The following is a 17,047-nucleotide window of genomic DNA, read 5'->3' on the forward strand; positions in this document are numbered from 1 at the left end:
AAAGAGGCTAAGATTCTCTAGTCTTTGCTCTGAGCTCATTCATGAGACACTTGGGATGGACCTCATGGATCTTGTCCATTTGCATTTGAACACACAAAGTCTACGTCAAGTAGTAAGGGTAGAAAGTGTTGCGGGTCCTTGTATACTCACTGCTCTTGATGGACTCTGAGAAAGGATCCTGGTCCATAGCAGCCGCTTCGTTCCGAGTCTCTCGCATCTGGAAAGGACGGAACAATAGAATTCACTTTAACTAGACAGCCCCCCAAAAAAAATACTTCAGGTACATAGGAAAGGTCTGGCTCTAATTCTTAGGGTACACCCCCTAGTCTGAGAGGCCTCAACCAGTGGAAGTCGTGCAGATGGAGAGAAACCATCAGGTCCTCTGAATATCTTGAGAACTTTAATCAAATCACCCCCTCAATCTTCCAAATTCCAGCAAACACAATCTTAGTTTGTGTCCACGGTGTTAGATTGTCCTCTGTTGTTACATTGGAACTTACAGTACAGATGCAGGCCATTTGGCCCAACTGCTCTATGCCAGTGTTTATGCTCCACACGTGTCACCTCCCACTCTACATGGTCTCACCCAGTCATCAAATCCTTCTGCTCCTGTCTCCCACGTGTACTGCTCTAGTGTTCTCTTTCCTGGCTCAGCTGTTTGTGTAAACGCACCCTTGGGTGTGGGTGTGAGTGCGATTCCTCCCTGGGTCAGGGATCGCTGCTTGTTACCTCAGCCAAGCTTCCACGCTAAGAGCCCAGACAAATGAGTGCCGGTGATCTATATGGCCAGGAGGGTGCAATCACAAGTCCGACCCTTGCCCGCCGGCCAATACTAACAGTTTCCAGCAGGGGTCGCTGGGCAGCAAGTCAGGGAAAACCCCTTCGTGTTGGGTCCAAGCGATCTGAGCAGGGACCTGGGTCAGACCTGTACCCATTTCCCACTGAGCCACAAAGGGCTGCTCAATATGGCCACTGCTGATGTGCGTTTTCAGAACTTTAAGAGTACAGCCCCTTGGACATAGTTTCTCCCAAAAAGAGTACAGGCTACCGCCCTCAGTGCAATAGTTTTCTACTAGTCAAATGAAATCTGCAAGGATCAGGAGTCTACAATACAAAGGTGGCCAACCCACATGGCTACAGATCAAGGTGTGCAAAGTGGGAATAGGGTCTATTCGGGCTGTAACAAACAAACAAACAAACTGTAGCCTTGTAGGTTGCTGCACTTCAAGTACAAATCCTCTTTTTTTTTTCAAATGTGACAAGGGTTTCAGCCTCTGACACCCTTTCAGTCAGTGAGTTCCAGGCCCCTACCTCCCTCTGCATGATAAAGAAATTCCCCTTAACCCTCCTCGAATCCTTTTACCAATTACATTGAAATCTGGATATCGACCGCTCTTGCTAAGGGAAATAGGTCCTCCCTATCCAATCTATTTGAACTGAATCCACCCCGCCCCATTCAAGATGCATTCCAAACCTTGGGTCGAATAGCACAGGAAGGCCAACTACTGCTTATTGCTTTTTTGAAGTAGCTCACGTTTTGCTGTTTTCACCATTTCAGAGCGAGAAGCACTGACCCGCTCCATTTCAGGGAGAGCAAATCTCCCTCAGTAACCGGGTCAGCACACTCAAATTGCAGTTTTACATCCGTCCAGTAACACTCTTGGTAACTCCCATTGTTATTTCTTTACGCTGAGTGGAAAGCAATTGATTGTAATGGAGGCATGGCTGCCCAGATCTCACTGAAAACCATGGGACCCACAGCTCTGACTGGGGACTTCTAGTACTGCAGTGGATCCTGGGATACCAGAGTCTCCATCACCTCAAGAAAAAGAAGAAAGAGAAAGGAGAGCGAGAGAGAGGAGAGAAAGGAGAGCGAGAGAGAGGAGAGAAAGGAGAGCGAGAGAGAGAGAGAAAGGAGAGAGAGAAAGGAGAGAGAGAGAGAAAGGAGAGAGAGAGAGAAAGGAGAGAGAGAGATAGGAGAGAGAGAGATAGGAGAGAGAGAGATAGGAGAGAGAGAGATAGGAGAGAAAGGAGAGAGAGAGATAGAGAGAAAGGAGAGAGAGAGATAGAGAGAAAGGAGAGAGTGAGAGATGGAGGGAAAGGAGAGAGAGAGGAGAGAGAGAGAAAGGAGAGAGAGAGAAAAAAAGAGATAGAGAAAGGAGAGAGAGGAGAGAGAGAGGAGAGAGAGGAGAGAAAGGAGAGAAAGGAGAGAGATGACAGAAAGGAGAGAGAAAGGAGAGAGAAAGGAGAGAGAAAGGAGAGAGAAAGGAGAGAGAAAGGAGAGAGAAAGGAGAGAGAAAGGAGAGAGAAAGGAGAGAGAAAGGAGAGAGAAAGGAGAGAGAGAGAGAAAGGAGACAGAGAGAGAGAGAGAGGAGAGAGAGAGAGAGGAGAGAGAGAGATAGAGAGAAAGGAGAGAGAGAGAGAGAGAAAGAAAGGAGAGAGAGAGAGAGAAAGAAAGGAGAGAGAGAGATAGAGAGAAAGGAGAGAGGGAGATACAGAGGAGAGAGAGAGATAGAGAGAGAGAGAGAGAGATAAAGAGAAAGGAGAGAGAGATAGATAGAGAGAAAGGAGAGAGAGAGAGATAGAAAGGAGAGAGAGAGATGGAGGGAAAGGAGAGAGATAGGAGAGAGAGAGAAAGGAGAGAGAGAGAGAGAAAGGAGAGAGAGAGATAGAGAGAAAGGAGAGAGAGAGATAGAGAGAAAGGAGAGAGAGAGATAGAGAGAAAGGAGAGAGAGAGATAGAGAGAAAGGAGAGAGAGATAGAGAGAGAAAGGAGAGAGAGAGATGGAGGGAAAGGAGAGAGATAGGAGAGAGAGAGAAAGGAGAGAGAGAGAGAGAAAGGAGAGAGAGAGATAGAGAGAAAGGAGAGAGAGAGATAGAGAGAAAGGAGAGAGAGAGATAGAGAGAAAGGAGAGAGAGATAGAGAGAGAAAGGAGAGAGAGAGATAGAGAGAGAAAGGAGAGAGAGAGATAGAGAGAAAGGAGGAGAGAGAGATAGAGAGAGAAAGGAGAGAGAGAGAGGAGCGAGGGAAAGGGGAGAGAGAGAGAGAGGAGCGAGGGAAAGGGGAGAGAGAGAGAGAGGAGAGAGGGAAAGGGGAGAGAGAGAGAGAGAGGAGAGAGAGGGAAAGGGGAGAGAGAGAGAGGGAAAGGGGAGAGAGAGAGAGGGAAAGAAGAGAGAGAGAGAGGAAAAGGGGAGAGAGAGAGAGGGAAAGGAGAGAGAGAAATGGAAAGGAGATAGAGGGGGAAAGTGGAGAGAGAGAGGGCAGGGGGAGAGAGAGAGGGCAGGGGGAGAGAGAGAGGACAGGGGGAGAGAGAGAGGGCAGGGGGAGAGAGAGAGGGCAGGGGGAGAGAGAGGAGGGTACGGGGAGAGAGAGAGGGAAAGGGGAGAGAGAGAGGGAAAGGGGAGAGAGAGAGGGAAAGGGGAGAGAGAGAGGGAAAGGGGAGAGAGAGAGGGAAAGGGGAGAGAGAGAGGGAAAGGGGAGAGAGAGAGGGAAAGGGGAGAGAGAGAGGGAAGGGAGGGGAGGGAGAGAGAGGGAAAGGGGAGAGAGAGAGGGAAAGGGGAGAGAGAGGGAAAGGGGAGAGAGAGAGGGAAAGGAGAGAGAGAGAGGGAGGGTAAGGAGAGAGAGAGAGGGAAAGGGGAGAGAGAGAGTTAGGGAAAGGGGAGAGAGAGAGGTAAAGGGGAGAGAGAGAGAGGGAAGGGGAGAGAGAAAGGTAGAGGGAAGGGGAGAAAGAGAGAGGAAAGGGGAGAGAGAGAGAGGGAGGGGAGAGAGAGAGGTAGAGGGGAGGAGAGAGAGAGAGGGAAAGGGGAGAGAAAGGAGAGAAAGAGAGAAAGGAGAGAGAGAGAAAGGAGAGAGAGAGAGAAAGGAGAGAGAGAGAGAGAGAGGGAGAAAGGAGAGAGAGAGAAAGGAGAGAGAGAGAGAGAGAGGGGGAAGGAAGAGAGAGAGAGAGAGAGAGAGAGAGAGGGGGAAAGGAGAGAGAGAGATAGAGAAAGGAGCAAGAGAGATAGAGAAAGGAGCGAGAGATAGAGAAAGGAGAGAGAGATAGAGAGAAGGGGAGGGTGGAGGAGAGGGGGAATTATGCATCAATACCATTTGGTGTCCCCTCCAGTGCAGTTTGACACCTTGTTCATATTTTTGACGAGGAGATATGTTGCACACATAAAGCACATCCGAAAATCTCAAAAGCTGCGGTTTCCTGGAGATTGTCAGATCCGATTTACTGGAACCAGTTTCCAGCTCTACGCTCTAGTAGGTTACTTTACAAGCCCAGTATTCTCCTTCGCTTTTAGATTTCACTCTACATTAACAAACGATCAGCCTGACCTTTAATTGACCCTTCAGGTATTCAGCTCGGCTCATGAGGTTCTGAATCTGAGAAAATCATGGGGAGAAAGTTTTAGACGGTTTGAAAGTGAATTCAAGAACAAATGCAGCTCATTCAGCACAAAAACCGAACATTGATCATGCCAACGCTGAATATTTGACCTCATTCTAATACCATACAGCAAACTCCATTAATAAACTAGCTTTGAACAGGCGAGCTGAATAAACCAGGTTTTTGTACTCACCTCCTTGTGTAGCATAGTTCGTCTTCTGCCCTGTGGCTCACCTGTAACATGGTCAAGAAAGGGTCAGTCGTTGGTGTGGTTTAGAGGCAGGTTTCAAGAGTGAGGGTGGACTTGGAGAAGAGAAGGCCGAGAGGCAGTTTGGTAGGAGGTGTTCAAAATCATGAAGGGGTCTGGATAGAGTGTATAGAGAGAAACTGTTCCCATTGGTGGATGGATCGAGAACCTTGAGGACGCAGATTTAAGATGACTGGCAAAAGAAGCGATGGAGACACGAGGAGACACTTTCTCACGCAGCGAGTGGTTAAGATCTGGAGGGCGCTGCCTGAGAATGTGGTGGAGGCACGTTCAAGAGAGGCACTCAAGAAGGAATTGGATAATTATCAGAAAAAGGAAGAGTGTAGAGGTTACGGAGAGAAGGCGGGGCAATGGCACTAGGTGAACTGCTCATTTGGAGAACTAGTGCAGACTCAATGGGCCAAATGGCCCCCTCCTGTGCTGTAACCCATGGCTACTGCTTATTGACCTGTGGTTATCACGATGTTCCCAGTGATGCCCACTTTTGACAGCTTAAAAAACCCAAGTGTTGGAAAGGTATAGCCGGCTGGTCAGCTTCCTAGGTGTTGACAAGTTGAGTGAAACCGAGGCACATGGGTTATGGGATCGATCGCCGGTCTGCATTACGTTAGCTGAACTCAATCAGCCTAACTGTAAGGGTGCTAAAGGACAACAACAATAAAAACTTGCCTTTATATAGCACCTTTAACATAGTTAAAAAGTCCGAAGGCATTTCACAGGAGCATCCCACGAATGGAATGTAGAATCCTTGCTGGGAAGACCAGCACAGGAGGTAATACCAGATCAGGACTTTATCAGGTGAGCCTGTGAAGCTCTTCCAAGTTGAATATCAGCCAAAGCTCACAATATGGAGATCAGAGAGGCACCAGGATGAGTGAGGACCTCCAAGAACAGGTACAGGGAGCCCCCGAGACATTAAACTGTCTCACCACTCACCGGCTGGCTCTGTATTTCCAATATAACATCAGGATACAGACAGGTTCACATACAATCCCTTTAGCTGCTATGTTAATGGGCTAGGAGCACAGGAACAGGAAGAGGCTATTTAGCCCCTCAAGCCTGTCTGTATCGTAGGCTCCCAGACCCTCCTCACACAGATCTACTCACTTGCCAACATGAGCAGCAGCTCTCCCAGACTTTGCTGATAAAGGTCCAGTGTTTCTGCTGAATCATCACCTTCTTCTTCCTAGTGAGAGCAGCAGAAACAGGGGATGAAACCATAGAGAGAGACACACACACAAACAAACAAGGCAAAGCCCCATCAAGCTCACTCCTCCTGAGAGAGAGAAAGAGAAAAGAGAGCGAGCAAGGAGAGAAAAGAGAGCGAGAAAGGAGAGAAAAGAGAGCGAGAAAGGAGAGAAGAGAGCGAGAAAGGAGAGAAAAGAGAGTGAGAAAAAGCGAAAGAGGGAAAGAAAGAAAGAAAGAGAGAAAGAGAGAGGGAAACCAAATTAACATCTCGAGTCCAGTATGACTCTTCTTTGGAACTGAAGGCAAATCTTCAAAGAGTCATACTGGACTGGAAACGTTAACTCTCTCTCTCTCCCCACAGATGCTGTCAGACCTGCTGAGTTTTTGCAGCACTTCCTGCTTTTCAGTTTATGTCAGTTCTCCAGCATCTGTAGTTTTTTTTTGTTTTCGGTACATGAATCATCATATCTCCCGAAACAACCCGTCTTCATCTGCTACTCATCCTGCCGCGCGCGCGCGCGCGCCCCCCCCCCACCCGGCCCCATTCCCCTCACCCCGTGCTAAGTGAGTATTTACCCTGCTCCTTCCTCACAAATTTCGTTGATATTGGGCTGTGGCTCAGTGGGTATCGAGCTCACCTGAGTCAGGAGGTTGTGGGTTCAAGTCTCACTCCAGGGACTTGAGCACAAACTTTATGCTGACACAGCACTTTGTCTTTTGCTGATAAAATAAAGTGTCCCTTTCAGGCTTCCTCCTCCAGCATAAACACACTGAATTGTTAGTCTGTCCACTTGACAAAAGCCCAGAATTCTTAAAAAATATATACTTTTTCCATTCATGGGATGTGGGTTTCACTGGCTAGGCCAGCACTTATTACCCGTCCCTGATTGCCCTTGAGAAGGTGGTGGTGAGCTGCCTTCTTTGAACTGCCTCAGTCCATGTGGTGTAGGTACACCCACAGCGCCTTTAGGGGAGGGGGAGTTCTTTGCTCCCTGCTTTTGCAGCACAGCCTGTGTAGGATGACCCAAACCTAGGAGAAATTGGATTTAATATCCACTGCCTGAAAGGATGCTGGAAGTGGATTCAATAGCAACCTCAATAAGGGCCAGAGTGGGACTAATTGTATCTCTCTGTCAAAGAGCCAGCACAGGGACAATGGGCCAAATGGTCTCCTCTCCTACTGTGCTGCAAGGTTCTATGACAATATGCTATTTTCTTGCGACAATTGTACAGGGTATTGGTGAGGCTACGCCTAGAGAATGATGTGTAGTTTTGGGCTCCTTACTAACGTGCGTGGGAGTCAGTTCAGAGAAGATTCACTCGGTTAGGTCCTGGGATGAGGGGGTTGTCTTGTGAGGAGAGGTTGAGCAGGTTGGGCCTAAACTCACTGGAGTTTAGAAGAATGAGAGGTGACCTTATTGAAACATCAAGGTTATTAGGGGGCTTGACAGGGTGGATACTGGGAAGAAGTTTCCCCTCATGGGGGGAATCAAGAACTAAGGGGGCAAAGTTTAAAGATAAGGGGTGTCCCATTTAAGACTGAAGAAATTTCTTCTCTCAGAGAGTTGTTAATCTTTGGAAGCCTCTCCCCCAGTGAGCAGCGCTGAGGCTGGGTCATTACTCAAGGCTGAGTTAGACAAATTTTTGACTGACAAGAGTGTCAAGGATTATGGGGGTCAGGCAGTAAACTGGAGTTCAGGCCACAATCAGATCAGCCATGGTCTTAGTGACTGGCAGAGCAGACTTGAGGGGCTGAATGGCCTATTCCTGCTCCTATTTCTTACGTCTACACAACAGGCCTCACACTCAATGCAACACACTGTCTGCGAAGAGCTCGGGGAACCCAAAAGCCAATCAGTCTCACCTTAGCAATCGCAGCAGAACCAACCTCCAGTGCAGCAAAGAGTCGTGGTTTATCCCGGCACATCTCTGAAACAAAAAAACCGAACACGGGGTTTCTGGGAAAGGTGGCAGATTAACCAAGCTATAATTGGACAATTGACCTCGGGTCAACGCTACGCAGCTGTGCCAGCTACAGAAGGGACTGCCACTCGCGAATTGGCCTCTGAAGCCACAACAGACCATGTTCAATCCAAAAGCGACCAACACCCTGGGCACAGACTGTTGCCTCCAGAAGTGGATGGATGCCATCACAATTGAATGGTGGAACAGATGTGAGGGGCTGAAAGGCCTTCACCTGTTCCACAATGGGCCCGGCCTGAGAAAACTCCCCTGCCCGTCTTCCAACTGTGCGACGCGGGTCTCCAAAGCCCACCTGAACCAACAGACCTTGGTTTAACATCTGCGCCGAAGGATGGTTCCTCAGGCAGTGAAACATGGCGTCAGTGGACAATACCACGTAAATAAAAATCAAGATGACACCTGGGGTGGAAACTCTGGTTTGAAACCTGCTTTAGCCGTGACGTTCTGGGAGGAAGGGAGCTTACCTTTCAAGATATCTCTTGCCGACTTGGCCTGCTCAAAGTTAGCTTTGTTGCTCACGGCAACCAGAGCCTTCAGCTCCTCCGCCCTGGAGATGTACTGAGTTACCTAAGCAACCGGTTAAGAGGAAAGATGTGAAGTGCAGCTTGGAAATTTTTTCACACAGGAGAATGAGAAAATTCGTAACAGAACCCAACACTATCCACAAACCGGAATTAGATAGACGGTCAGACAGATATGCATGGGGGATGGGATTAGACAGGGGATTATGCAGGGAAAGCCACTGACTTAGACTTAATGGCACAGTAGCAGCAGTGTGTACCATCTATAAGATGCAGCAACTCACCAAGGGTCCTTTGGCTGCACCTCCCAAACCCTCAACCTCTACCATCTAGAAGAGAAGGGGGGCAGACGCATAGGAACACCACCACCTGCAAGTTCCCCTCCAAGACACTCACCTGACTTGGAACAAATTCACAGTTGCTTCTCTGTGGCTGGGTCAAAACCCTGGAACTCCCTCCCTAACAGCACTGTGGGTGTACCCACACCACATGGGCTGCAGCGGTTCAAGAAGGCAGCTCACCACCACCTTCTCATCAAGAAGGCAGCTCACCACCACCTTCTCATCAAGAAGGCAGCTCACCACCACCTTCTCATCAAGAAGGCAGCTCACCACCACCTTCTCAAGGGCAATTAGGGACGGGCAACCAATGCTGGGCCCAGCCAGCGACACCCACATCCCATGAACGAATTTAAAAAGAATGAGAAAGATGGGGGTGCGAGGCCAATAGAGAGATTTATAAACACGGGTGAGAGTTTTAAAAATGGAGGCATTGCTTAACCAGGAGCCAGTGATGATCAGTAAGCAGAGGGGGCTGTGGGCGAAGGGGACAGGGGATAGGGGGCAGCAAGCTTTGAGTGAGCTTTAAGCTAATGGAGGGTGGAAGATGGGAGGCGGCCAGGAGGGAGGTGAACGATAGCACGAGGCCATTCTCAAGAAACGAGGCGCAATCCTTCTCTTACCTTTGAGCGAATGGCTATCTTCCGTTGTCTGTCAGGTTCGTCTAGTGCATCAATCAGAAATACCGTGTCAAAATTAGCAGAACGTGCCACTCAAACAACAGTACAGGCTACTCGCCGGGTACGAGTACCACGCCACGACCTCTAGGGCACTGCCTGAGGGGGGCAGGGGAACCTGATTCAGTCCTAACTTCTTTCAAAAGAAAAGGGAATTGGAGAAATACTTAAGAAATGAAACATTTGCAGGGCTACAGGGAAAGGGTGAGGGGAGGTGGTGGGGGGTCGGGGGGGGGGGGGGGGGGGGGGGGGGGGGGGGGGGGTGGTGGCGTGTGGGATTAATTGAATAAATAGCTCCTTCAAAAAGCTGGCACAGAACACAAGGGACAGAATGGCCTCTTTCTGTGCTATTTCTGGAGCAGCAAGTCAACTCCCATCCCAATCATCTTCAAATAGCTTCAAAGGAAAATGACCATGAAACTGGAATTATAGGGGGTGACTTTACTGTCGTTTTAAAGATTTTGGAAGAAATTGATTAAAAAAAAGGGGATGTTTTCTGCTGTTGGGAGTGGGGTGGGGCTGGTGGTCTAGGACCAGGGGATTATGCGCTCAAAATCCTGCCCATTCAGGAGAGGCAATTTAACATTTCCTCCCAAGTATCACAGGTACAAGTGTGCAACACACTCACAAAAGGCAGGGGACGCTGGCTCAACTAATAACTTAAAATCCGAGATCGACTGAATTTTGCTTGACAAGATTACCAGGGGAAACAGTTTGGGAGGATGGAGTTAAGATCCAGGTCCCGCTGTGATCTCAAGGCTAGCAGGAGGGGGTTGGATGGTTTGGATTGTCTCCTGTTCCTAATCGGATTACAGTTCAAAGTCCTGTCCAAAAGGCATAGTTGCACCAGTCTCAGGAGTGGGGCTTGAACCCACAACTGTCCAGCTCAAAGGGAGGCACGCAACCCACCTAGCCTTGGCTAACAGCAACAAGAGACAATAGCTGCGTCCAGGGACTCACAGTGTAACGCCGGAACAAAGTACTCCAGTGACTTGCAGTAGAGGGAGAGAGCGGCAGAATGGTCTCCCAGCTGATCCTCTTTCACAGCTTGAACAACCAGGGCAGTCTGAAGGACAATCGGAGTAAATCAGTAAAAAGGATTTGGAAGTGCAAAGCCCTCAGGATACAGGGCAACAAGAGCGAGAGAGAGAGAAAGTGAGTGAGCGCAAGAGCACACGCGAGAGAGAGGGCGTGAGAGAGCTTCATTCTGTTATTCTTAAAAAGTGAAATCCAAATTTTTGCACACTCCCTAACAGATTTTGATATTGAGTACGTTCCAATTGTGCATTTTAAACACTACATCAGGCAGTGTTCAGGACCCTGTATTCAGCTAGGAGACATAACAATCTCACCCTGGCAACCCTGTCATCCAAGATCCAAGACTCTTGGGCTTTGAAGAATCATATTGGACTCGAAACGTTAACTCTGTTTCTCTTTCCACAGATGCTGCCAGATAAAATGCAGCAAGCCATTCTAAACTCCATTGACTCACAACATTTAAGAAGTATTTAGTTAAGCACTTGAAATGCCGTAGCACATAGGTCTACAGGCCAATTGCTGGAAACCCCGATTAGAATAGATAGGTGCTGGATGGTCAGTACGGACGCGATAGGCCGAAGGGCCTGTCTCTGTTCTGTATGACTCTACGACTGGCGGGAATGCAAGATCCCACTGCCTTGAAATTCCGCCTCAGATTTATTAACCGAACTGAACCAACTGTCCCGGTCGGATTTGTGCCAAAGCGTTACCCTGGGTCTCTGGATTCAGTGACACGACCACTGTCTCCCCATGTCCATGAACCCCGGGCACTGCCTCACCAACATGAAATACTGCATCCATCCCTTCTCTCTGAAACAAAGACCCAGGACGACAACTGGGCCTCTGCAATGAATCTCCAGCCCGTCCACTAGTGGGATAGGGGCAATTTCACCAGGGACCAAGAAGGCAGCTCATTACCACCTCCTTAAGGGCAATTAGGGATGGGCAATAAATGCTGGCTCAGCCAGCGACGCCCACATCCCATGAATGAATATTAAAACAAAATGTCATTACCAAGTGAACTGTGCCCAAAAAGTATGGCTGTCAGGCAAGGGAAGGCCTTCACCTCAGTTGTATCAACTGCTATAACAAGAGCTTACATTTATATAGCACCTATAATTTAGCAAAGCGTTCCTTAAAGGTGCTTCTCAGAAGTGTAATCAGACAAGAATTCGACACTGAGCCACATAAAGGGGATAGTTTGACAGATGACCAAAGGCTTGGGTCAAAGAGGTGGTTTTTAAGAAGTGTCCTAAAGGGGGAGAGAGAGGGACAGAGGCAGAGAGGTTTAAGGAGGGAATTCTAGACCTTGGGGTCTTAGCACGATGGGGCGATTAAGATCCAGGATGTTCAGCGGCTGGAATTAGAGGATTGCAGAGATCTCGGGGGGGGGGGGGGGTGGTTTGGTGGTTGTGGGGCTGGGGGAGATGACAGAGATGGGGAGGGGGCTAACCAGGGCAGAATTAGAAAAACAAGGGCGAGAATTTTAAAACGTAAAATATTGCCACAGCCAAGACTTGCGATTGAGACTCACCACAGGGCATCAGCACCCGGGTCAGTCATCGGGAAGGAGGTCGGCTGTGGGTGACGTGACAGGGGAGGATTACCCCCTCCCCCCCCTCCGCCCAGCTGTGGGCGTGAAAATATCCCCCCTTCCGCCCGGCCGTGGGGGTGAGAAACACCCCCCCCCCCCAAAACCCGGTGGCGAGAGGGAAACTGGAATCTCGCCATTCCCGCTAACCCCTGAACACATTAACAACGAAGAGGGTCCACATACAGCCTTCTCCAGACTCTCAGAGTTCGGCATGTGATCCAGGTCCACGAAGGGGTGGGTGAAGAATTCCTCGAAGATTATCCTGCGCTCCGGATCCCTCTCCAGCAGCCGGAGCAGCAGATCCCTGCAGTCTCCCGAAACCCGAGCACCTGGCGGAAGCTGAAAGCCCAAACAGAGAGAGAGAGAGGGAGAGAGGGGAGGTGAACATCTGGAAAAGTCCAAGGTCACAGGGAGAGCTGCCAGCCCAGGGGGGAATCAAACAGAGAAAAACAACGCGCGGATTAATCACCCACCCCCCACCGCCCCCCCATCTCGATCCACAGAAGCTGCCGAGAAAACAAAATCGCAAAGGCTTCCCTTCTGGGAAAGAGAAGCTGTGGGAGGGACACGTGCAACAACATTTTACATTCTGTCAGTAAGTATTGTGTTTGTAGTTTTAAAGTCGGACCAGTGGAGGCTGAAGTGATAAATAAAAATAGGTTTCCTGGGCTTCAAAATCAGGAGCTTTTTCTTCTCTTTACTCGTTCAGAGGATGCGGGTGTCGCTGGTTAGCCCAACATTTATTGCCCACCCCTAAGTGCCCCTTGAGAAGGTGGTGGTAAGCTGCTTCCTTGAACTGTTGCACTCTATGTGGTGTGGGTACACCCACAGTGCTATTAGGGAGGGAGTTCCAGGATTTTGACCCAGCGACAGTGAAGGAACGGCCGATATATTTCCAAGTCAGGATGGTGAGTGGCTGGGAGGGGAACTTCCAGGTGGTGGTGTTCCCCATCTATCTGCTGCCCTTGTCTTTCTAGATGGTAGTGGTCATGGGTTTGGAAGGTTCTGTCTAAGGAGCCTTGGTGAGTTGCTGCAGTGCATCTTGTAGATGGTACACACACTGCTGCCCCTGTGCGTCAGTGGTGGAGGGAGTGAACGTTTGTGGATGGGGTGCTAATCAAGCAGGGCTGCTTTGTCCTGGATGGAGTCCAGCTTCTTGAGTGTTGTGGGAACTGCACTCATCCAGGCAAGTGGATATTGCCTTGTTCCAATCCCGAGACACACAGGGTCTGCGCAGGCGAGCTGCTCAACACAATGAGTGATTCACAGACTCATCACTCAGTGAGTGCCCAGGGTTGTCAGCACTCTGTGCAGGGTGGGTTATTTCAGCTGAAGGCAGTTGGTTGGTGGAAGAGTGATCTGTGGCTGCGGAGTTCCCATATAAAAGTGTGCGGGTATAGAGTGCCCTAGCGTGAACCTTACAAATGTCCTAAAGTGCTTTAAATCACGATTAACTTTGTAAGGACTGTTAAGAGGCCTTGTGTACACAGCAAGATCCCACAAGCTGCAACCAGATGTTCTTTTTTTCCTTAAAGTGTGGGTGCGCAGATGTGATACCTGCCACAGTTGAATTGCCAGCAAAGAGCGCCCGCTGTGGTGCATGGGGGTCATTCTGGAGACTCATTAGAGGTTCATTTCGAGTGTTGTGATCCTCCATTCAAGTTAAGCCTTTGAATCCAGGCTCAGCAACAACTGAATGAATCAGAAATAGCCAGGCGTGGGTCTGCAGTGGTGCCTGCGGAGCTGGGGCAGTGGGAGAGATGCAACCCACAGTAAGTCAGGCCGCAGCCACAGGGAAGACCCCTGGCGTTAAAGGTGAGAGGAATCCTGAATTCAGCCATACACATTAACTGTTCGGATACCGCCTGCTTGGACCACCCTCTGGTGGTGACACTTTGCACTGCAACATAATAGAATCTCTGGCCATCCATGTGCAAGGCTGCCACCTTGTGTCAGGATTTGAAATAGGTTTAGAATCCAATTTTCCTGCTTTGCTGCAATATAATCGGGAATGGTTAACGATTCCAGTCCATTTGCTCCCACTGCTGCTAGAGCAGTAACTGGGCAGAAGTACAGTTACTCTTGGTCTGGGATGACACAAGAGGTGTTTAAGGTGATTAAAGGATCTGACAGGGTAGATAGGAGAAAAACTAATCATCTCCTTGTGACATCGAAGGGTGGACACAGAGATCGTTTTCCCTCTGGTTGGGGAATCTAAAACACGGGAGCACAGTCCCAGGATAAGGGGCCGATCATTTACAACTGAGATGAGGAGAAATTTCTTCTCTCGAAGGCTAGTGAATCTTTGGAATCCTCTACCCGAAAAGTGTGGATACTCCATTGTTACCTACACTTTAAGGCTGGGGACAGACAGATTTTTGGTCTCTCCGAATCAATGAATAATGGGAGCAGGCGGGAAAATGGACTTGAAGCCCAAGATCAGCCCTGATTGTACTGAATGGCAGAGCAGGTTCGACAGGCTGTCTGCTCGAGTCCTGCTCCTGGGCAGTTCAGGGGTGATGCCAGGAAGCACATCTTCACACAAAAGGGAGCGGAAATCTGGAACGCTCTCCCCACAAAACGTCGTTGAGGCTGGGGTGTGGTGGGTGAGATCAATGGAGAATTTCAAAGCGGAGATTGATACATTTTTCATTAGGTAATGGGGGGGGTGGGGGATTAAGTGTTACGGAACCAAGGAGGGGTAGATGGAGTTTCGATATAGATCAGCCATGATCTAACTGAAGGGTGGAACAGGCTAGATGGGCTGAAAGACCTCCTCCTGTCCTAGTCTGCAGCAAAAATAATGCAGCACTCCAGGCATTACATTTATAATAGATCCTCAATAGCTGGCATGACAATGGCTCCAGATCAGGAAAGCAGTGAGTAGTCCACACCCCTATATTTAGACTTTTAGATCGATAACTCCATGCGTGTTACACACAATGTAGTAAGGTGGTACCTGGGGAATTATTAACGCTAATTACAGCATCACACTGAAGAGCTGTGATAAGCGGACGAGGCAGAACGCGACAAGAGGAATTAGCAAATTCACACTCGTAATGGTTTGCGTCAGGGGAATGACTGGCAAGATGCCCTCACAGGATACGCTCAGGCAGAAATTAGCTGAAGTGCTGGGATCACAAGTAAAAAGTGCTGCGCATATTCACTGTGTGGCAACAGTACCGGCTCACGCAGTCAGCTCCGGCCCTTGTGGGTGCTCTCCTGTCTCTGGATCAGTAGATTGTGGTTTTAAGCCCCATTCCAGAGGCTTTACACAAAATCCGGACTGACATTTACAGTACAGTACTGAGGGGATGCTGCACTGTTGGAGGTGCCATCTTTTGGATGAAACATTAATGGAGGGCCTCTCAGGTGTACATGAAAAAAATCCCATGGTACTATTTTCAGCATGGACAGAGGTGTTCTCCCTGGTGTCCTGGCCAATATTATAACCCTTACTGAATATCACAAAAAACGGATAATCTGGTCACTATGACATCGGTGTGTGTGAGAGCTTGCTGTGTGCAAATTGGCTGCTGCAATTCCTATGTTATAACCCTGATTACGTGTCAAAAGTACTTCAGCGGCTGTAAAATACTTTGGGGTATCCTGAGATTGTGAAAGGTGATATATAAATGCAAGAACTTTCTTTCTTTTCAAGAAAGGCCCAGTATGGACCTACGGGCCTGAGACTTGGTGATTGACTGTTGAATTGGCAGCAGCTGGGTGTAACTGAATTGTCTCGAGACCCTTCGCTTCCTGGGCTATGGAGAATGGGGTCCCCGTTCCTGATAGTTACCGAGTGACTCCCACTGGGAGATGTACATTATGTGGACATCAAAGATCAGCTTAGGCCTTCATGGCCCCATCATGGCAAGTCAGCCTGCCCACAATTATTGCCACAAGGTATTATCACTGGATACTGCACTTCCAACATCCTGGGGGTTATCACTAACTAGAAACTGAACTGCACTAGCCATATAAACACTGTGGCTACAAGAGCAGGTCAGAGGCTGGGAATCGTTCGATGAGTGACTCACCTCCTGACTCCCCAAAGCCCGTCCACAATCTACAAAGTACAAGTCAGGAGTCTGATGGAATACTCCCCACTTGTCTGGATGAGTGCAGCTCCCACAACACTCAAGAAGCTCGACACCATCCAGGACAAAGCAGCCCATTTGATCGGCACCCCATCCACAACATTCACTCACTCCACCACCGACGCACAGTAGCAGCAGTGTGTGTACCATCTGCAAGATGCACTGCAGAAACTCACCAAGGCTCCTTCAACAGCACCTTCCAAACACACAGCCACTACCATCTAGAAGGACAAAGGCAGCAGATACATGGGGACACCACCACCTGGAAGTTCTCTCCAAGTCACTCACCGTCCTGACTCGGAAATATATCGGCCGATCCTTCACTGTCGCTGGGTGAATATCCTGGAACTCCCTCCCTAACAGCACTGTGGGTGTACCTACACCACATGGACTGCAGCGGTTCAAGAAGGCAGCTCACCACCATCTTCTAAAGGGCAACTAGGGATGGGCAATAAATGCTGGTCTAGTCAGCATCGCCCACATCCCGTGAATGAATAAATAAAAAAGGCAAAATACTGAAGGGCAGCATTCACACACAGGACCGGGCCGAGGACAGACCAGCAGCCTCAGGAAGAGTGGAAATGGAAGCAGCAGGCTGACTCGGAGGTCCGTCTCCCATCTCAAGCTGTACATTAAAACCAAACCTCCATGGATCACTAGAGTTGGAGCACAGATGAAGCTTTTGATTTCCACACTACCTCACCCACTCCTCCCTATAAACTCACAATGAAGCTGTTGCTCTGAAGGTTCTCAGCTACATGTTCAATCCACTCCACAGCCTCAACCCTGCTCCCCTATCTCTGAAACCTCCAACAACTCAACAACCCTCGAAGTTCTCTTCACTCCTCCAATTCCGGCATCCCTGATTCCCATCACATCGCCATAGGTGGTACGAAGTTCAGGAATTCTCTGCCTAAACCCCTCTCTCTACACCCCCCTCTCCCCCGCTAACCCTCTCCCTCCCTCTC

The 17,047-nt window shown here is 49.2% G+C and overlaps 1 protein-coding gene across 3 annotated transcripts in view; it reads right to left on the reverse strand.

Moving 5' to 3' along the window:
• ulk3 (unc-51 like kinase 3) overlaps positions 1-17,047 on the reverse strand; it is a 46,071-nt gene that overhangs the window by 13,025 nt on the left and 15,999 nt on the right. For all 3 annotated transcript variants that reach the window (XM_041178190.1, XM_041178192.1, XM_041178191.1), the window contains exons 7-15: positions 12,163-12,318; positions 10,308-10,413; positions 9,294-9,334; positions 8,276-8,378; positions 7,693-7,757; positions 5,748-5,826; positions 4,566-4,606; positions 4,321-4,368; positions 151-217 (exon numbers count right to left, since the gene is read on the reverse strand). In XM_041178190.1, coding sequence (XP_041034124.1) covers positions 151-217; positions 4,321-4,368; positions 4,566-4,606; positions 5,748-5,826; positions 7,693-7,757; positions 8,276-8,378; positions 9,294-9,334; positions 10,308-10,413; positions 12,163-12,318 — 706 coding nt within the window. The remainder of the gene's footprint in view (positions 1-150; positions 218-4,320; positions 4,369-4,565; positions 4,607-5,747; positions 5,827-7,692; positions 7,758-8,275; positions 8,379-9,293; positions 9,335-10,307; positions 10,414-12,162; positions 12,319-17,047) is intronic.

The sequence above is a fragment of the Carcharodon carcharias genome, chromosome 32 (assembly GCF_017639515.1).
Source record: "Carcharodon carcharias isolate sCarCar2 chromosome 32, sCarCar2.pri, whole genome shotgun sequence".
NCBI lineage: Eukaryota > Metazoa > Chordata > Chondrichthyes > Lamniformes > Lamnidae > Carcharodon > Carcharodon carcharias.